This window comes from Oncorhynchus kisutch, linkage group LG17, assembly GCF_002021735.2.
Source record: "Oncorhynchus kisutch isolate 150728-3 linkage group LG17, Okis_V2, whole genome shotgun sequence".
Lineage (NCBI taxonomy): Eukaryota > Metazoa > Chordata > Actinopteri > Salmoniformes > Salmonidae > Oncorhynchus > Oncorhynchus kisutch.
Window position 1 is genome coordinate 78055258 of NC_034190.2, and position 22776 is coordinate 78078033.

Sequence of the window (22776 nt, forward strand, 5' to 3'; positions counted from 1 at the left end):
TACCTTGTCAGCTCGGGGGTTTGAACTTGAAACTTTCCGGTTACTAGTCCAACGCTCTAACCACTAGGCTACCCTCCTGCTCTACATTAGGAGAGTCAATTAGCTAGCGATGATGTGTTTGAGCTGTGTTTTGCTGTGTGGCGTCCACTCAGACTAACCATTGTGCTGGTCATGATGTAGATGTGCGTCTCCATCTGGTCCAGGAGGAGGTCACTGCTGATGGGTGAGTTGGGCTGGATGAGTATGGAGGAGTACTTCTCCACCCTACCTCCAGAGCCTAGAAACACCTGGAAGGAAGCAGATGGTTACTGTTGTAAAATATCAATCATTTCCAAGTAGGGCTGTGGCCGTCACAAAATTTAGTCACACGGTGATTGTCAAGCAAATAACTGTTGGTTTCAGGGTAATTGACCGTTAATTAACGTAAACACATCTAGCATCTCCTGGCTTCCACACATAGCCTACAAGCCACTGATGCAGACCTTTGGAACATCTACATTTGAAAAAGTCTATAAAATCCATGCAATATAGCCTACACCTTAACAATAAATCCATTATTTATTTTAGACAGTACTAAAGAAGCATGATTAATATTTCAGAAGAACAGCATACTCAGAGTTGTCCTTATGTTAGGTCCTGATCTGGCTATGCCATATGGTTGTGGGCTACACTAGTTCATGTAACTGACAAGATTTGCTTAGAAGTCTGTGGCATTATTTTATAGTATGAAGAATACAATTGAACAAAGCTGAATAAAATAGAAAGGATATGTTCTCCAAACGATTTGAGGGAGTGCGCGCTATTTTGTGGCATTATAACCAGAGAGGCCCGGCTTCCGAGGATGAGCTCGGCATCAATTGGCCCGTTGAGCGTAATTTCAGTTTGCTTCAGGTGAATAGGATTGGTTGTTGGACTCCCAATAGTATGTTATACCTCATCCCCTCCTTCAGGGAACAGTAGTTATATTCATAACTGTACTGTATGTTTTATATGTTCTGTATGTGCTGAGTGTGTACTGTACTGTATGTTTTATATGTACTGTATGTGCTGAGTGTGTACTGTACTGTATGTTTTATATGTACTGTATGTGCTGAGTGTGTACTGTACTGTATGTTTTATATGTACTGTATGTGCTGAGTGTGTACTGTACTGTATGTTTTATATGTACTGTATGTGCTGAGTGTGTACTGTACTGTATGTTTTATATGTACTGTATGTGCTGAGTGTGTACTGTACTGTATGTTTTATATGTACTGTATGTGCTGAGTGTGTACTGTACTGTATGTTTTATATGTTCTGTATGTGCTGAGTGTGTACTGTACTGTACGTTTTATATGTACTGTATGTGCAAACCCCCTGACGGCACGGGGACAAAATATGTTATACCTCGTTCCCTCCTTCAAGGAACCATAGTTATATTCATAACTGTACATTCCCTTTTAGACATAAAATCATACCCCAACCCAGCTCAGAGGGTACCAAACTAGGAGGCCCACGGCAGCCCAAGCACACACAGTTTCCACCGGCTCCAAATAGGGGTTACAGAAGCCACCTTCTTCCCTAATACTTACCCGAGAAGCCTAAACTGTTAGATCCCCATATAGGGAACCAGAACCTGCTGCAACTAGGCTATGTGTACTGACATACTGCCACTGCAGCCAAAGTCCCATGATCCCACAGTTCCAGAAACAATACTTGCAAGCCTGAAATGTCAGAACTCGTACAACGAACCGCAAGTCGAAAACAACAGAACACCTGTCGTGACCTGGTAAAGCGCACATGCACGCTGCATAGCAATGGCCAGAGTCGATGAACCACGGCAGGCTGAGGGTCAAACCCACAGGGAACTGTTGTAACCCTACTTAATGCACACTCTGTGCACTGCCGCACATCTCGGGAGCCCAAGGCTAAAACCTGCAGGAAAACTGTGATAACCCGGTCAAAATGCTGCCTAACATCGACCAAGTCCATAAACCCTACCGGTTTCCTAAAAGGCTCACACCGAGACCTGAGGAGTCTGGAATGCCAGAACACACACAGGGAACCGCAAGTCCAAGACAACAGGGCACCTGTTGTGACTTGATAGTGCGTTATTGACGAACCACGGCAGACCAAGGCTCAAACCCAAAGGGAAACTGTGGTAACCCGGATAAATAAATAATCTGCTCGCTGCCTAACATCCACTCCTGGACCCAGCCATAAGAACACTATGAGACACACTGGGAGCACCTACGCCCAAGCAATAAAACCTCATAAAGGTATGTGGGGAACCCCCAACTCGCTGCAGCACAGATATCACCAATCTTCATGCCCTTGAACAATGCCCAAGAAGCCGCCACACCCCTAATGGAGTGAGCACGCATGCAGCGCTAGGCAACCCTTGTCCTTTGCTGTCACACGCCAGGGAAATGGCTTCCACAATCGAATGAGAAAGACTCTGCTTAGAAAGTGCCCTACCCCGAGCTGGATTAGGGAAACAGACAAAAAAAGCTGGTCACAAATGTGGATCTCCTTGTTCCTGTCCATATATGTGCGTAGTCTGCACCGGACCCAGGCCATGCAACCTCCATTGTTCACTGGAAGCAAACAGAGGGGGTGAGATAGGGAACAGCTAGAAAGCCAGGGAACAGCTAGAAAGCCAGGGAACAGCTAGAAAGCCAGAGACCTGTAAGACATAGGTATAACCATTGGAGTAAAAGCTGCATTAGGACGTAACCTCACCTTGGAGTCGCCAGGCACAAACTCAAAACAGGAAGGGTGTTTTGAGCGTGGAAATTCCAAATGCGATTGACCGACGCCAAGACCATGAGCAGGGCAGTCTTGTAGGAAGAACCTTCTGGTCCACAGACTCCTTTGGTTCAAACGGAGGTTCATTCATTGTGGAACCGCACCACCAGAGGATGAGACCCTACATGACATACCGAGATGGCTGCCATATAAACCTTCAATGTGGAAAAAGGAACTGCTCAAAAATCTCTTGCAAGAATTTAAAAATGTCTACCAAAAGAGCTCTGAAAAAGGATAAACTCCTTTACCCTGACACCAACTCTCAAACGCAGTCATAATCACATTCAAGGGTAAACCCCAAGCCGACAAATTCAACCATTCAGGGTCCAAACCCACAGACCCGTGCGCCTGGGACAATAGATCCAATAATGCAGCCCAACAGGCGGATTACCTCTGGGAACCAGGGTTGTCTGGGGCAACGGGGAGTCTCCAAAATTCGACAACAGATCCTCCTGATGGACCCTATCTTCAATGGCCTGAATCAGGTTCACTGGAGAAACGCATAAAACCTTATCCGAGGCCAGTGATGTGCCAAAGCGTCCGTTCCCAATGGAGTGCCTGGATCCCTTATTGAGAAGAACAGACGACATTGTGTGTTCTCGCGATGCATAAGATCTAGGTCGACTCGGACGAACCGGTCTCATATCTGGGCCACCACTAAGTGGTGCACTCTCCACTCCATAGAGGTAGCACCACCCCCCTGGAATGTAGATCCTCACCCACGTTGAGAAATCTGTGAAGATACGTCACCCTGAGCAACAGGAAATGCACACTGGTCCATATGAGAAGAGAACAGTCCAGAGAGAGTGACCGCGTCCCTCCCAGCATGTTGATGTAGCCACCACCATCCTGTTATCACCCAGCACTGAAACAGACATCAAGTCCCAGAGCCACCATATAGAGGCCATCAGATCCAATAACCGCAGGCACAGAGAAAAGGCACTGAGTGCCCAAGCTGAAACCATGTCAGACAGATCCAGAATGTGACCCTCCTCTGTTGGGACAAAAATACAGTTCAGAACTGAGTCCGGAGTGAGACTCAGAAACAATGCGCTGAGCCGGAGTCTTATGATTCACTATGAACCCCAGAGACTGAATATGGGAAACCAGCGTGGCAGTGTGGAGCTCCACAAGTTCCCTCCGCTACGACCAGCCAATTGTCGAGATAAGCCAATACCCTGATCCCCTGGCACCACACCAGTGCCAAAGCCGCCTCCACCACTATAGAAATGGTGGCGGAGATGGAGAGGACAGGAAATATAGTATAGCACATGAAAATATCCATCCTTTATATCTATGGACATGAACCAATTGCTACAATAGCCGGAGAAGTGTGAGCATTTTAAACTTGCAACCTTGAGGTGCTTGTTTAAAACACGGACCATTGACGCCAAGAAAAGGAGGAGGGCACACAGCAAACTGTTGAACTGGAAGAACTCCACTGCGGGGGAGAAAACACCATCAAAAAACACCATCAAAGCCACGTTCAACACCAACACTCTCCCCTGTCAAATCCAAAGCCAGGGCTTCAGGCAGGCCCGGACTGATGTCATCCGATTCACACTCTGAAAACACTCCAGAGCCATTCAGGGATAGTATATCATCCCAGGAATCCTAACTCTGAACACTGCCAGAGAAACCGGAATGAGCCTCACTTGGCTGGGCTCTACTCTATCTACCAATCTTCTACAAAGTCAGCCCGACTCCCAATGGAAGTTGACCCCAGCCGGAGACAATGGTCACACAACTGGTCTGAGCCAAGGCCTCTTGAGTGTGTTTCCACCCAAGGAAATAGGACAGCACTCGTGAGTATCTTTTAATTTTCATTGTGAAAACCACATGAGATTTTAGTTAATTTATTTCAGAGTTTCTCTCGCGATGTCAGATGTGTACATACTGGTAGCGAAATCAGGTGCAGGAGAGCAGAGATTTGTGAACAGGCGCACACTTTATTTAGGCAAAAGTGCAAAACGCACAAAAACAGTCACACGCGACCCCAGGAGGGGCTTTCGAGGGCGGGCTCAGCATCCATTGGCCCATTGGCCATGATTTCCGTTTGCTTCAGGTGAATAGGATTGGTCGTTGACTCCCCATAGTATGTTATACAGAGTGACCGACTGAAAGGCAACTGAAAAAGAGAAGTGACATTTGTGGCTAGAATATGTGGCTAAAAGCACATTTAAGGTGCATTTGCACTATCTACAGGATTGTATTGGGAAGAGAACAGTTAATTTGATTGTCAGTCAGTAAATCTAATCTGGAGGATACCAAGACACCTTTTCCTAAGTGAATCATAAGCCCTCAAACTCTCTGATGTTGGCCTCTATAAGCCACCAGTGAACGCAGTGCTGTAGGAATCTCTTTGGTTTGTCAAGTGGACTCTCAGAACATCTTAGCGAGCCGACACAATGGTTTAGAAACCTGCAGGTGGTACCCACATTGTGTGTGTGTGTGTGTGTGTTCACGCATGCATTTGCACGTGCGTGTGTCTGAATGCTGTTTGTAGAATTTGGTGTACACAGATGAGATAATCCTTTTAAAACGGGTAACTTCAGTGGGCTGCATGCTGAGGGACTCAAAGCCCTCTCTTCTGTTCTGTCTGGGGCTGAGGAGAGAAGGGCTGAGGGTGGAGAGATGAGGAAGGCCGAGGGGTGGAGGGCTGAGGGCTCCCCCACCTTCCCTGGCAACGGCTTTAACAACGCTACTAAACGATGTCTAGCTCCATTTGAGTAGAAGTATGTCTGAAACACTGCTATCTTGATCTAAATCTCATGTATTAACTCAAACATGCTTCATAACCTACTGTAACTTGGCATACCTTGTGCAAATTTCCTTTAGAGTCTCCTAAAAAGGCAATTGTGTGCCCCGCCCTCACACTGACAGCCACAGCAGTGAGACGGGCGGACGGGCTATCCAATACTGCCTCAGCTTCTATGGGCACCCTGCTGGCCATTGGACTGGGTGTGTGGTCAGAGCCACAGGGATAAGCCTTCAGGGTGTTCTGGAACACAGAGAACAAACAATAGATTTCTCTCTAGAGAATGTTCCGTTCACATTATCACCGGAACCTGGTTAGTCATTTCAACAGAATTACTTCCATTCAGTAATAATTATTCACATCATTGACTCACAGTCTAACCAATCCTCTTAGTTCTAATAAGAGGATTAATATTAGATTAGAAGCATACCAAAACTGCAATCTGGCTCCTTTGATTTTGCTTAACACCCTTAAATCCATACCAATAAGTATTCAGCAAACTCCAGTAAATTGGGATGTCTTTTGTTCCAGGACTTGTTTACTTTAAGATGCATTGTTTACCAAACAAACTTTCTGTTACAATCCATCTGTCCGTCTCGTTGGACTTCAAAGGGCTCCTCCCCATCCTTGTCAGCCTTCATTTAACAGTCCGATAGCTGAGTTGGGACAGTTTGTTTTATTAAAATGCTCCAGGCAAGCAGGCCTGATAAGCTCTGGGCTCCGGGCCCAGACTGGAGGTCATCCCGGGGTCGTAAGCCTGCATGGCTACTTCACTCACAGGCCTCAGGGATCTCTTGGCTGTTTGATGCAGGGTTCGTTAAGGCCCTTTATGTTCCATTTCCCTTCCTCTCTCTATGTCTGTTCTGCTTTAAGCATGGATCTAGTCCACTTCCTGACTGCGGAAGCCAATAAGCATTACAGCGGCGAAGGTAGAGAACAAGTAGGATTTCACTAGATTATAATGCATTCCATTGCTAGTACCCTGACGTTAGGAAAAAGAAGGTACATGCTTGACATTGAGCAGTGGAAACCTACACTTTCATTCTGATGAACCAGAGGAATCATGTGAACGGTTACATCTGCTTCTCTGAATAACTTACCGTGGGTAAATTGGCACAGCTGGACTTGACCTCGTACTCGATGTAGGCCACCTCCCCTCCTCCCTCCACCCGGCCATCCTGCGTGTAGCACAGGTCTCGTGTGGAGTCGATGTGTCTGTCCAGCTCGTCCAGGGCGTACACACACAGAGCCGAGTCGTCTGAGGGCCCGTTGGAGGAGCTGGCCCTGGTGGAGAAGAGCCCAAGCAGTTTCTCCCCCTCTCTGCCGCCCCCCTGACCCACCTGGGCTGCCTGCAGAAGGTTGTAGTTCCTCTCTGGGGAGGAGGTAGAGGAGGAGTGACACACCAGGGGTACCTCTACATAGGAGTAGTAGGAGGAGTCATCCAGACACACGCGGGCAGCATACGTACGGTATTCCCGCGTCACAGCCTTAATGTCACGGCGATAGAACAAGAAGTACACATGCCCATGCCGAGCGAAGGCAGCTACAAAATGGTGGTCGTACTCCGAAAGCCTTCCCGCCACGGCCAGCTTGGCGGTTTCATCGTATGAGAACACAGGCTCGTGGGCCAGATGGCGTGTGGAGATGGGCGGATGGCTGCTTGTGTAACCACGGCCCACATAGAGCACAGCCCGCTCCCCGCCTCGGGGCCCCATCACCAGCCCCACGGTGGACACCCCCGGGTCGTTGGCCGCCACATACTGGGTATCCACCGGCCTCTCTGTGGAGAACAGCACCTCCTTCACAGAGGTTAGGCTGCGCTTCTGGCAGGTGCCTTGGTGGACGTTACCACAGGTGATGAGCTCCATGGCTGAGGGGTCCACCAGGAGCAGTTTGTTGTGGTTGGAGGTGTGCCGGGCCTGGGGGCAGTTGGCCTCTGTGACAGGGGGAAGACACTCCTTACTATCAGTCACTGGGCCGGTCCTCTCCTCCTGCTCCAGACGCAGGCCGTCCAACCCGTCCAGTTGGAAGAGATGGTCCCTGGCCCCCACGTAGACCGTGCCTACAGAGGGGTCTGGGTGCAGGACCAGGTGCTCAAATGAAGTATCATTTCTGGAGAAGCGGGGATAAGTGCAGACAGCGAGGGAGCATATGGTGGTGACCAGGAGGAAGACGAGCGGGGCTGAGATCAGAGACATCCCAAGTGGCATGGCAAATATTCTGCAAAGACAAATACAGTTAAAGGACGCTCAACATCAAGTTTGCTACACAAATATATTTCTATACAGTTATACAATGTCTAACCATTTGTGTCCGACGTTAAGCTCAAGTCTCCTCCTCATCCACAAACATAAACCATTCTTGTTCACTCCACCTGTAGAGAAAAGAAAACATGAAAATATTATTATCTAATATCACCCAATAATCCATCAGGAGTTACAGTACATTGGTTGGATCATGTTCAAGAACCTGCCATGCAGACACTTTAATGAAGTGATGCAGCCCGTGCTCCATTTAGACACTTGTCACTCGTCACCTCACTACTCCAGTGAATCAATGGGCCAGTGGGACACCGGGAGCCCTCTAGTACAGCTGAAACCCTTCAATAATTAAACATCTCTCCCCAGTCCTCCCCCTAACGAAGTACTTAGTGCCACAGGGGGTGGTCACGTCTTGGACAGTAACCTCCACACCCACTGTCACAGGGGGTGGTCACGTCTTGGACAGTATCCGCTAAGCCCACTGCCACAGGGGGTGGTCACGTCTTGGACAGTATCCGCTAAACCCACTGCCACAGGGGGTGGTCACTTCTTGGACAGTATCTGCTAAGCCCACGGCCACAGGGGGTGGTCACGTCTTGGACAGTATCCGCTAAGCCCACTGCCACAGGGGGTGGTCACTTCTTGGACACTATCCGCTAAGCCCACTGCCACAGGGGTTGGTAACATCGTGGACAGTATCCGCCTAGCCCACGGCCACAGGGGGTGGTAACGTCTTGGACAGTATCCCCCAGGCCCACTGCCACAGGGGGTGGTAACGTCTTGGACAGTATCCCCCAGGCCCACTGCCACAGGGGGTGGTAACGTCTTGGACAGTATCCCCCAGGCCCACTGCCACAGGGGGTGGTAACGTCTTGGACAGTATCCCCCAGGCCCACTGCCACAGGGGGTGGTAACGTCTTGGACAGTATCCGCCAGGCCCACTGCCACAGGGGGTGGTAACATTGTGGACAGTATCCGCCAGGCCCACTGCCACAGGGGGTGGTAACGTCTTGGACAGTATCCCCCAGGCCCACGGCCACAGGGGTGGTAACGTCTTGGACAGTATCCCCCAGGCCCACTGCCACAGGGGGTGGTAACGTCTTGGACAGTATCCGCCAGGCCCACTGCCACAGGGGGTGGTAACATCGTGGACAGTATCCGCCTAGCCCACGGCCACAGGGGGTGGTAACGTCTTGAACAGTATCCCCCAGGCCCACTGCCACAGGGGGTGGTAACGTCTTGGACAGTATCCCCCAGGCCCACTGCCACAGGGGGTGGTAACGTCTTGGACAGTATCCCCCAGGCCCACTGCCACAGGGGGTGGTAACGTCTTGGACAGTATCCGCTAAGCCCACGGCCACAGGGGGTGGTAACATCGTGGACAGTATCCGCCAGGCCCACGGCCACAGGGGGTGGTAACGTCTTGGACAGTATCCCCCAGGCCCACTGCCACAGGGGGTGGTAACGTCTTGGACAGTATCCCCCAGGCCCACTGCCACAGGGGGTGGTAACGTCTTGGACAGTATCCGCTAAGCCCACGGCCACAGGGGGTGGTAACATCGTGGACAGTATCCCCCAGGCCCACTGCCACAGGGGGTGGTAACGTCTTGGACAGTATCCGCCAGGCCCACGGCCACAGGGGGTGGTCACGTCTTGTATGGCAACTCAACACACACTGCCACAGGAGTGGAACGAAATCACCAAGAGGTTGAAGTAGTCCATGAAAAATACATACAACATACAATTCCATGTGCATCACATTTTATTGAGAAAAACTTACAGGTAACTGCCAAAATAAAGGAAAGACCAACATAAAGTTCCTTAATAGGGTGTTGGGCCACCATGAGTCAGAACAGATTCAATGCACCGTGCCATGTCTGGAACTGGAGAAAGCTCTGTCCCAGGGGCCCCTCCAGAATCTCCCATAAGTAATCAATTGGGTTGAGATCTGGTGACTGAGACGACCATGACACATGGTTTACATCATTTTCATGCTCATCAAACCATTCAGTGATAGGGGCATTGTCATCCCATGGAGGCATAGCCATGGTAGCCAAAATAATGGCCTGTCCAGTATTTTATAGATGACCCTGAGCATGATGGGATGTTAACTGCTTAATTCACTTAGGAACCACACCTGTGTGCAAGCACCTGATTTCAATATACTGTATCCCTCATTTATTCAAGTGTTCCCATTATTTTGGGAGTTACCTGTATGTCCAGAATAGTATGGGGGGGTGTCACTTTATAATTGCTTTATAGAGCCATTATCCCTATCAAGATTACTCTTTACATCTATTTGTGGGCCTCAATGTGTGGGGGGACAGAGGCACAGAATCTCACATCAATAACATTGTCAGATAACACTGTTAAACAAATAATTTATGCTCTGACTGAAAGACTCACAAACTTCCCAGCTAGCACAGTGGATCTGGGCCGATTCCGGCTGAGAGTCAGACTCGGCCGACGTCATGTGGCCCGAGTCTGGACTGCCTTCGGCAGTATTACTTATGGATAGGATGCGGCGATTGAGCTCGGGCCGATTCCGGTGAGAGTTATCTGGCCCAAATGTATTACTTGGGGCTCGGACCAATTGGGGCTACTCTCTGGCAGATGATTACACAGACTGCTTTATATATTTAACATTTATTTATTTTCCCAAATTTTCCTCATTGTTTCTGTGATCAAAAAATACAATTAACATTAAAAATGAAATTCTTTAAGAGTCCTGTGTAGTATTTTAGTACTTTGCTACTTTGTGGAAGGCAATTGATAAGCATTAAAAACATTGTGGATGGAACTTCCCGAGTGGCGCATATAATGTAGCAGGTAACAGGTAACTTCGATTGTAAACTACATCAAACCACATCCACTGTGCGCATGTCTGTTCACAAAACTATGTGGAGATATGGGATCAGAGCATGACAATGTTCTATTTCATAGTGAGGCTTGGTGGTTATCGAGGGAGAGTGCTGCAAAGATTTCTAGCATTGCGAGAGGAACTGTTGTCATTTGCAATGGATGTAAAAATTTAAAAAAATACTTGCTTAGCCTTCTGTGTAACGAAAATAAATGAACAGATAACAGCATCAGTAAATGACCCACACGAATGATGACTGCTCACCTCTAACGCTTGGAAGAGCACTTTGGGACTTCCCAATCCATTTGACTGTGATCCTGGCTCAGTTGACATGCCGGTAAGTCAAATCGAAACAGCTGATCGAGATGTCATGTGACCGAATGCTGCAGACAAGGCACTCACTACAGAGGAGTTTTGGTTCCTGACTCAAAGGGAATACCCTGCCATCTCCCTCTGAGCATTAATGCCGCGTTCAAAACAACTGGGAACTCAGAAATCTCCAACTTCCGAGCATTCAAGACAACTGGGAACCCTGAAAGAAACGATCTCCGACTGCGAAAAGTCATCCAACTTGGAATTCTAACTCGGGATCTCTGGCCTCTTTCTAGAACGCCAACTTTCAGATCTAAAGATCATTGAAGCCATGATTTGACATTGCATTTTTCCGAGTTCCCAGTTGTCTTGAAAGGACCATAAAACTCAGGGTAGGCTACCCTTCCACAGCTCATATCTGTTTGAAGCTGGATTCATTGCTCTTGTCTGGATTAAAACCAAATATTGATCCAGGTTGGATGTGACAGCAGAGATGAGGTGCGCACTGTCGACCACGCCCCCTGACTTTTAGACATACATCAATCCACACCCATCTCATTAGTGGTGGTGAGATAAGATAAATTATATCAGACTAATTTGCAGTTGACTGTCATACCATCACATACTTCTAATGTGGGGCTGAGTTGAGAAAACAATCATAAATAATGTTAGAATGTTTTTCAATTGACTGCCAAAGCCCATAATAAAGAAGTAAACATTGGTTGTTAATTACATCATTGTTTTCACATGGTTGGGGTCATGAGAATCTTCAAATATCAATATGGGGTCGTGGGCCAAAGAAGACCTAGTGGTCCGTGGTACACAAATCAAATTTCAAATAAAATGTATTTATATAGCCCTTCTTACATCAGCTGATATCTCAAAGTGCTGTACAGAAATCCAGCCTAAAACCCCAAACAGCAAGCAATGCAGGTGTAGAAGCAAGGTGTCTAGGAAAAACTCCCTAGAAAGGCCAAAACCTAGGAAGAAACCTAGAGAGGAACCAGGCTATGAGGGGTGGCCAGTCCTCTTCTGGCTGTGCCGGGTGGAGATTATAACAGAACATGGCCAAGATGTTCAAATGTTCATAAATGACCAGCATGGTCATATAATAATAATCACAGTAGTTGTCGAGGGTGCAACAAGTCAGCACCTCAGGAGTAAATGTCAGTTGGCTTTTCATAGCCGATCATTAAGAGTATCTCTACCGCTCCTGCTGTCCCTAGAGAGTTGAAAACAGCAGGTCTGGGACAGGTAGCACGCCCGGTGAACAGGACAGGGTTCCATAGCTGCAGGCAGAACAGTTGAAACTGGAGCAGCAGCACGGCCAGTTGGACTGGGGACAGCAAGGAGTCATCATGCCAGGTAGTCCTGAGGCATGGTCCTAGGGCTCAGGTCCTCCGAGAGAGAGAAAGAAAGAAAGAGAGAATTAGAGAGAGCATACTTAAATTCACACAGGACACCGGATTAGACAGGAGAAGTACTCCCGATATAATAGACTGACCCTAGCCCCCCGACACATAAACTACCAAAGCATAAATACTGGAGGCTGAGACAGAAGGGGTCAGGAGACACTGTGGCCCCGTCCGATGATACCCCCGGACAGGACCAAAGCTGCACTCTAAGGCCTGGGAAGAATAGAGAACACAGCCATGCTACTGGTCTGGTGTCCTCACTTGCTCTTTGACTGGTTGACATCCCACTGTAGATATTTTTTGTGAAACAGGAACAATAGTCATGGGAACTTCCTCTTAGTAACAGGAGTAGCAGCGTAGGACAGGACTGGGAAAACAATCATTCCTTTTTACCAACATAAAAAGGAGCCTAATTTCCAATGTTTTCTTTACATCCTATCTCTACTAGATCATAACTGGAGAAGATTCTTCAGCTGAATAGCCACTATAGTACTTATACTAATACTATCAATCTGAATCTAAGTACTTCTGGAAATGTGGAGTGTCTGCCAAATGCCCAAATTGTAATAAGAATGTAACACTTAACTGTTACTACTACTACTGCTACAGTACGGTTTGTAATGATTAAACACAATGGGAGGAGAGGGGCTCTGGGACAGGGCACGCAGAGCCAACAACCTCCAGAGTTCATGGGCCATGTCTGGAATGCATGGCTCTGCCCTGGTGCAGTCCAAGAAACCTATAAATAACTACTGCTAGACTATTAGGCTGCCTACAGCACTGGTGGTCTGACCAGGGTTTTACAATCCCACTACACGACAGCCAAGTCCACAAAGCTCCACTGCTCTACGCATAGAGACACCTCAGAAACAGAGAGATCGGGAGACTCTCCTCTATGTTGATCAATCATTGAAAGTGGCTGCAGTGCACGTTTGAACCTTCAACTCCTAATGACTTGTAACAGGGTTCTAAAGGCTAAGACCCCATAAAAATTAGAGATCAGCAGCGAATGCCTCCAAAAAGACAGGGGTGCGATTATTTTCAGGCGCCGTCTGAATGAAATGGGCCTCAGGCTCGGAGACCTGACATTCTTCTGTTGCTCCTGGCATCTCCCCCTTTGGTACACGGCCAAATGGTTCTGTACCGTCTGCTTGATTTATGACAGGGTCCGATGAGCACACACAGCCATCATAGTTCATAGTTTCATGACTACGAGGGAAAGGTAGTATCCAACTACAGTACAGTTAATCTAACACATAGATTTTCTGTTTTACAGAAAGCATAAATGTCACAGCATAGGGTGTAGTTGTCAGACTTCGAGGGTCTTTCTGTAGGGAATAACACTGACCAGTCACAGTCACAGATGTCTTCTATTGTAGTATATAATACAAAATGTTGGTATAGACAAAGATCAATGTAAACGAGATGATATCAAAGGTGGATGTACACACACTTGGCCCTCTGCCATTTCCCTCCACTTCTATAGGTCTATAGCAAGCAGCCCTCACATAAACACACCGAGGGTCTTTCTCTATGTCCCCAGTGTTGAAAGGAGGTCTGTGAAGCCCTTTGGTGGGAATAGTGTCCCTTTCAGTCCTCTCTGGCCAAGTGGCTTCTCTGACCGGCTAGAGAATAAAGCCACTTCCTTGTGAAGAGCTTCACACAGTCGGTCTTATAACGGGACCCTTCATGTAGGCCTAGACATTTCTGATGGTGGTTTGTCATGGGGAATCAACGCAGACTTATTCCAGTTGGCTCTAGAGTCTGAGATCAAGCCAAACACTACACTGGTCTGCCTTATGCACAGTAAAGAGAGAGGGGAGAGAGAGAGAGCAGGGGAGAGAGAGAGAGAGCAGGAGAGCAGGGGAGAGAGAGAGCAGGAGAGAGAGAGCAGCAGAGAGAAAGAGAGCAGGAGAGAGAGAGCAAGAGAGCAGGGGAGAGAGAGAGAGAGAGAGAGAGCAGGGGAGAGAGAGAGGGGAAAGAGCGAGAGAGCAGGGGAAAGAGAGCATGAGAGAGAGCAAGAGAGCAGGGGAGAGAGAGAGGGGAGAGAGAGAGCAGGGAAGAGAGAGAGCAGGGGAGAGAGAGAGAGAGAGTGCAGGGGAGAGAGAGAGACAGCAGAGGAGAGAGAGAGAGAGCAGAGGAGAGAGAGAGCAGGGGAGAGAGCGAGAGAGCAGGGGAGAAAGAGCGAGAGAGCAGGGGAGAGAGAGAGAGAGAGAGAGCAGGGGAGAGAGAGTGAGGGGAGAGAGAGCAAGCAGGGGAGAGAGTGGAGAGAGAGAGCGAGCAGGGAAGAGGGAGAAAGAGAGAGAGCAGGGGTGAGAGAAAGAGAAAGCAGGGGAGAGAGAACGAGAGAGCAGGGGAGAGAGAACAAGATAGCAGGAGAGAGAGAGCAGGGGGGAGAGAGAGAGAGCAGGAGAGAGATAAAAGAGATTATTCCGCAAGAATGATGGATGTAGGCAGCTGAAGGATTATGTATTCATACATAAGCTATATATCAGAATAAATATACTTATAAATAGTAATGTGTAAAACTAAAGTATACAGCGCATCCAGAAAGTATTCAGACCCCTTGACTCTTTCCACATTTTGATATAGCCTTATTCTAAAATTGATTAAATTACGTTTTTTCTCTCATAAATCCACACACAATACCCCATAATGATAAAGCTCTCCAAGATGGCATAGCAGTTCAGGCGTCTTTTGTCCTCGTCTTGTCGTGTCCTGTATATATATATACAGTGCCTTGCGAAAGTATTTGGCCCCCTTGAACTTTGCGACCTTTTGCCACATTTCAGGCTTCAAACATAAAGATATAAAACTGTATTTTTTTGTGAAGAATCAACAACAAGTGGGACACAATCATGAAGTGGAACGACATTTATTGGATATTTCAAACTTTTTTAACAAATCAAACTGAAAAATTGGGCGTGCAAAATTATTCAGCCCCCTTAAGTTAATACTTTGTAGCGCCACCTTTTGCTGCGATTACAGCTGTAAGTCGCTTGGGGTATGTCTCTATCAGTTTTGCACATCGACAGACTGAAATGTTTTCCCATTCCTCCTTGCAAAACAGCTCGAGCTCAGTGAGGTTGGATGGAGAGCATTTGTGAACAGCAGTTTTCAGTTCTTTCCACAGATTCTCGATTGGATTCAGGTCTGGACTTTGACTTGGCCATTCTAACACCTTGATATGTTTATTTTTGAACCATTCCATTGTAGATTTTGCTTTATGTTTTGGATCATTGTCTTGTTGGAAGACAAATCTCTGTCCCAGTCTCAGGTCTTTTGCAGACTCCATCAGGTTTTCTTCCAGAATGGTTCTGTATTTGGCTCCATCCATCTTCCCATCAATTTTAACCATCTTCCCTGTCCCTGCTGAAGAAAAGCAGGCCCAAACCATGATGCTGCCACCACCATGTTTGACAGTGGGGATGGTGTGTTCAGGGTGATGAGCTGTGTTGCTTTTACGCCAAACATAACGTTTTGCATTGTTGCCAAAAAGTTCAATTTTGGTTTCATGTGACCAGAGCACCTTCTTCCACATTTTGGTGTGTCTCCCAGGTGGCGTGTGGCAAACTTTAAACGACACTTTTGATGGATATCTTTAAGAAATGGCTTTCTTGCCACTCTTCCATAAAGGCCAGATTTGTGCAATATAAGACTGATTGTTGTCCTATGGACAGAGTCTCCCACCTCAGCTGTAGATCTCTGCAGTTCATCCAGAGTCTTCTCCTTGTATGAGCTGAAAGTTTAGAGGGACGGCCAGGTCTTGGTAGATTTGCAGTGGTCTGATACTCCTTCCATTTCAATATTATCGCTTGCACAGTGCTCCTTGGGATGTTTAAAGCTTGGGAAATCTTTTTGTATCCAAATCCGGCTTTAAACTTCTTCACAACAGTATCTCGGACCTGCCTGGTGTGTTCCTTGTTCTTCATGATGCTCTCTGCGCTTTTAACGGACCTCTGAGACTATCACAGTGCAGGTGCATTTATACGGAGACTTGATTACACACAGGTGGATTGTATTTATCATCATTAGTCATTTAGGTCAACATTGGATCATTCAGAGATCCTCACTGAACTTCTGGAGAGAGTTTGCTGCACTGAAAGTAAAGGGGCTGAATAATTTTGCACGCCCAATTTTTCCGTTTTTGATTTGTTAAAAAAGTTTGAAATATCCAATAAATGTCGTTCCACTTCATGATTGTGTCCCACTTGTTGTTGATTCTTCACAAAAAAATACAGTTTTATATCTTTATGTTTGAAGCCTGAAATGTGGCAAAAGGTCGCAAAGTTCAAGGGGGCCGAATACTTTCGCAAGGCACTGTATATTTACAACTTTTTTTCACATACATTTTATTTTTATTTTCCATCAACTCATCTTCAAAACACTCTCCTGCAACCCGCCTCACCAATTTATATTTATAAAAAAGTATTATTTACCTCAAATCTGTAATCCTCCAAGAAGCTAGCCAGAAACTCCAAGAAGCTAGCCTGAAACTAGCCAGAAGCTAGCCCAGAAGCTAATCCAGAAGCTAATCAGAAGCTAGTTCAGAAGCTAGTTAGCTCCTTTACTGGCAAATCGTTAGTATTCAGCTAACCACGGTTTGTGGTCATCAGCTATCCTTTAGCTCGAAAATCTATCGCCAGTTCTGTACGGCGCAGCGCGGGTCGGAACGGAACATACCGGACCAATTTTTCTCTCCATGTCCCTGGATTTCGACTGCTCTCTGGACATTCATACCCGGATCTCACAGCTAGCTAGCTGCTATCCGTGTGACTATCGGCCTTCGTCGATTCCGGAGCAAACATCAATTGTTCCGGAGCTAGCCAGCTCCGTCAATCACTCCTGAGTTCCATCAATCACTCCTGGGCTGCAGTCACCTATCCAGACCCGTTTTACTGACTACGCGGAGCCCCACCGGGCCTTCACAACTGGACTGCCGACGTTATCTACCCGAAGGAGATCCGGCTGGCTCCTCCGTCGCGACGTTACCTGAACGCCCATCTGCGGCCTGCTAACCGTTAGCTGTCTAACCGGCTGCTATCTGAATAGACAATCGGACTATTTATTTATTTGTATTATTATTATGTTTTCTTCTTGGGCCTCTATAACTATATCTATTGTTTTCATTTTTGTTGTTGTTGTGTGATTTGGATTAATCCCCTCTACCACACGGAACCCCACTAATCTACTGGCGGAAGGCAAGAGGTGGCTAACAACAGACCTCCATCCTATGCTAGCTTGCTACCGATGGCCTGGCTAGCTGTCTAAATCACCAACCAACCTCTCCACTCACTGGACCCTTTTGATCACTCGACTAAGCATGCCTCTCCTTAATGTCAATATGTCTTGTCCATTGCTGTTCTGGTTAGTGTTTATTGGCTTATTTCACTGTAGAGCCTCTAGTCCTGCCCACTATACCTTATCCAACCTATTAGTTCCACCACCCACACATGCAATGACATCATGCAATGACATCTCCTGGTTTCAATGATGTTTCTAGAGACAATATCTCTCTCTTCATCACTCAATACCTAGGTTTACCTCCACTGTATTCACATCCTACCATACATTTGTCTGTACATTATACCTTGATGCTATTTTATCGCCCCCAGAAACCTCCTTTTACTCTATGTTCCAGACGTTCTAGACGACCAATTCTCATAGCTTTTAGCCGTACCCTTATTCTACTCCTCCTATGTTCCTCTGGCGATGTAGAGGTGAATCCATGCCCTGCAGTGCCTAGCTCCACTCCTATTCCCCAGGCGCTCTCTTTTGACGACTTCTGTAACCGTAATAGCCTTGGTTTCATGCATGTTAACATTAGAAGCCTCCTCCCTAAGTTTGTTCTATTCACTGCTTTAGCACACTCTGCCAACCCGGATGTTCTAGCTGTGTCTGAATCCTGGCTTAGGAAGACCACCAAAAATTCAGAAATTTTAATTCCAAACTACAACATTTTCAGACAAGATAGAACTGCCAAAGGGGGCGGTGTTGCAATCTACTGCAAAGATAGCCTGCAGAGTTCTGTCCTACTATCCAGGTCTGTACCCAAACAATTTGAACTTCTACTTTTAAAAATCCACCTCTCTAAAAACAAGTCTCTCACCGTTGCCGCCTGCTATAGACCACCCTCTGCCCCCAGCTGTGCTCTGGACACCATATGTGAACTGATTGCCCCCCATCTATCTTCAGAGTTCGTGCTGCTAGGCGACCTAAACTGGAACATGCTTAACACCCCAGCCATCCTACAATCTAAACTTGATGCCCTCAATCTCACACAAATTATCAATGAACCTACCAGGTACCTCCCCAAAGCCTTAAACACGGGCACCCTCATAGATATCATCCTAACAAACTTCCCCTCTAAATACACCTCTGCTGTCTTCAACCAAGATCTCAGCGATCACTGCCTCATTGCCTGCATCCGTAATGGGTCAGCGGTCAAACAACCTCCACTCATCACTGTAAAACGCTCCCTGAAACACTTCTGCGAGCAGGCCTTTCTAATCGACCTGGCCGGGGTATCCTGGAAGGATATTGATCTCATCCCGTCAGTAGAGGATGCCTGGATATTTTTTTTAAATGCCTTCCTAACCATCTTAAATAAACATGCCCCCTTCAAGAAATGTAGAACCAGGAACAGATATAGCCCTTGGTTCTCCCCAGACCTGACTGCCCTTAACCAACACAAAAACATTCTATGGCGTTCTGCATTAGCATCGAACAGCCCCCGTGATATGCAGCTGTTCAGGGAAGCTAGAAACCATTATACACAGGCAGTTAGAAAAGCCAAGGCTAGCTTTTTCAAGCAGAAATTTGCTTCCTGCAACACTAACTCAAAAAAGTTCTGGGACACTGTAAAGTCCATGGAGAATAAGAACACCTCCTCCCAGCTGCCCACTGCACTGAAGATAGGAAACACTGTCACCACTGATAAATCCACCATAATTGAGAATTTCAATAAGCATTTTTCTACGGCTGGCCATGCTTTCCACCTGGCTACTCCTACCACGGACAACAGCACTGCACCCCCAACAGCAACTCGCCCAAGCCTTCCCCATTTCTCCTTCTCCCAAATCCATTCAGCTGATGTTCTGAACCGCCATCGATAAGAAACATTACTGTGCAGCCGTATTCATTGATCTGGCCAAGGCTTTCGACTCTGTCAATCACCACATCCTCATCGGCAGACTCGACAGCCTTGGTTTCTCAAATGATTGCCTCGCCTGGTTCACCAACTACTTCTCTGATAGAGTTCAGTGTGTCAAATCGGAGGGTCTGCTGTCCAGACCTCTGGCAGTCTCTATGGGGGTGCCACAGGGTTCAATTCTTGGACCGACTCTCTTCTCTGTATACATCAATGAGGTCGCTCTTGCTGCTGGTGAGTCCCTGATCCACCTCTACGCAGACGACACCATTCTGTATACTTCCGGCCCTTCTTTGGACACTGTGTTAACAACCCTCCAGGCAAGCTTCAATGCCATACAACTCTCCTTCCGTGGCCTCCAATTGCTCTTAAATACAAGTAAAACTAAATGCATGCTCTTCAACCGATCGCTACCTGCACCTACCCGCCTGTCCAACATCACTACTCTGGACGGCTCTGACTTAGAATACGTGGACAACTACAAATACTTAGGTGTCTGGTTAGACTGTAAACTCTCCTTCCAGACCCATATCAAACATCTCCAATCCAAAGTTAAATCTAGAATTGGCTTCCTATTTCGCAACAAAGCATCCTTCACTCATGCTGCCAAACATACCCTTGTAAAACTGACCATCCTACCAATCCTCGACTTTGGCGATGTCATTTACAAAATAGCCTCCAATACCCTACTCAACAAATTGGATGCAGTCTATCACAGTGCAATCCGTTTTATCACCAAAGCCCCATATACTACCCACCATTGCGACCTGTACGCTCTCGTTGGCTGGCCCTCGCTTCATACTCGTCGCCAAACCCACTGGATCCATGTCATCTACAAGACCCTGCTAGGTAAAGTCCCCCCTTATCTCAGCTCGCTGGTCACCATAGCATCTCCCACCTGTAGCACACGCTCCAGCAGGTATATCTCTCTAGTCACCCCCAAAACCAATTCTTTCTTTGGCAAAGAAACTCTCCTTCCAGTTCTCTGCTGCCAATGACTGGAACGAACTACAAAAATATCTGAAACTGGAAACACTTATCTCCCTCACTAGCTTTAAGCACCAACTGTCAGAGCAGCTCACAGATTACTGCACCTGTACATAGCCCACCTATAATTTAGCCCAAACAACTACCTCTTTCCCAACTGTATTTAAATTTTTATTTATTTATTTTGCTCCTTTGCACCCCATCATTTTTATTTCTACTTTGCACATTCTTCCATTGCAAAACTACCATTCCAGTGTTTTACTTGCTATATTGTATTTACTTTGCCACCATGGCCTTTTTTGCCTCTACCTCCCTTCTCACCTCATTTGCTCACATTGTATATAGACTTGTTTATACTGTATTATTGACTGTATGTTTGTTTTACTCCATGTGTAACTCTGTGTCGTTGTATCTGTCGAACTGCTTTGCTTTATCTTGGCCAGGTCGCAATTGTAAATGAGAACTTGTTCTCAACTTGCCTACCTGGTTAAATAAAGGTAAAATAAATAAATAAAATAAATAAATAAAAAGCGAAAATAGGTTAAAAATAATCATTCGAAACATATATATTTAGATAAGTATTCAGACCTTTGCAATGATACTCGAAATTGAGCTCAGGTGCGTCCTGTGTCCATTGATTATCCTTGAGATGATTCTACAACTTGATTGAAGTCCACCTGTGGTAAATTCAATTAATTGGACATGATTTGGAAAGGCATACACCTGTCGTATATAAGGTCCCACAGTTGACAGTGCACGTCAGAGCAAAAACCAAGCCATGAGGTCGAAGGAATTCTCAGAGAAGGTCCTGTTGAGAGGCTGGTGGTCAGGTCCTGCTGAGAGGCTGGTGGTCAGGTCCTGCTGAGAGGCTGGTGGTCAGGTCCTGCTGAGAGTCTGGTGGTCAGGTCCTGCTGAGAGGCTGGTGGTCAGGTCCTGCTGAGAGGCTGGTGGTCAGGTCCTGCTGAGAGGCTGGTGGTCAGGTCCTGCTGAGAGGCTGGTGGTCAGGTCCTGCTGAGAGGCTGGTGGTCAGGTCCTGCTGGTCAGGTCCTGCTGAGAGACTGGTGGTCAGGTCCTGTTGAGAGGCTGGTGATCAGGTCCTGCTGAGAGGCTGGTGATCAGGTCCTGCTGAGAGGCTGGTGGTCAGGTCCTGCTGAGAGGCTGGTGGTCAGGTCCTGCTGAGAGGCTGGTGGTCAGGTCCTGTTGAGAGGCTGGTGGTCAGGTCCTGCTGAGTGGCTGGTGGGCAGGTCCTTTTGAGAGGCTGGTTTAGGTCCTACTGAGTGGCTGGTGGACAGGTCCTGTTGACTCTTCTGTGGCCACAGCACCAGGACAGGAGTCAACTACTCCAACCAAATTACAGACAACACTACTGACTGTGGGGTTCTTCAGGGAATGAGCTGACCAAAATGTGAACATTGAGGAGCGTGTGAATGTAGAAAAGAATAAAATAAAAACACATTCTGTCTTCTTGGATTTCTATCTGTCTTTTACACTCTTTCCTCTGCTATGAACTTTAAAGACCAAACCAACATGATCAGATTAACCAATCCATTTGCAAGTGAAATATAGTTGGCATTTAGCAGTTCGGCCACAAGTGTTCTGCAGAGCAGAAGTAGCTACAATGGAAGTGAGATTAAAGAAGAGTGTATGTTGTGTGATTGTGTCAATATGTTTTATTCAGATAATATGGCATTATTAGCATCCTGTGAATAGGATATTGATAATGTATGTCTTTGTGTTGCCATCACAGGAGGCTGAAGAGGGGGAGAAACAGGCGTATTCATGCATTTGTGCCCTGGCTGCATACCTTACCACCTACCGCATGTGTTATTACATCTCTGTAAGTGGAGGCTGCTGAGGTGAGGACGGCTCATAATAATGGCTGGAATGGAGTCAATGGAATGTTATCAAACACACGGAAACCACATGTTTGATACCATTCCATTGACTCCATTCCAGCCATTATTATGAGCCGTCCTCCCCTCAGCAGCGTCCACTGATCTCCATCACACAAAACAGCCTCTCTTTCATATCGCTGAATAGACTGAGAAAGCCCTTTGTCATTTGTGGTTGTCTTGACGACGTCTCGTGGTTGGATGAAAAGAAAGCCTAGCGTCAACTCATAGGAAATTAAATTAGTAGCAACAGTACAACCACTGATGCTTCCCTGACAAAATAATTCATGGTTAGGTTGATGGGATTATAATTTAAGAATAGAGGTCATGGTAAGAAACGCTCCATGTGCTGCA

The 22776-nt window shown here is 46.9% G+C and overlaps 1 protein-coding gene across 1 annotated transcript in view; it reads right to left on the reverse strand.

Annotated features, from left to right (window-relative positions):
• The window catches only part of plxnb1a (plexin b1a), a 97609-nt gene that overhangs the window by 22970 nt on the left and 51863 nt on the right, over nt 1-22776 (reverse strand). The window contains exons 2-5 of the mRNA XM_031794690.1: nt 7850-7919; nt 6646-7765; nt 5606-5788; nt 159-287 (exon numbers count right to left, since the gene is read on the reverse strand). Of these exons, the coding sequence (XP_031650550.1) occupies nt 159-287; nt 5606-5788; nt 6646-7755 (1422 nt within the window). The 5' untranslated portion in view covers nt 7756-7765; nt 7850-7919. The remainder of the gene's footprint in view (nt 1-158; nt 288-5605; nt 5789-6645; nt 7766-7849; nt 7920-22776) is intronic.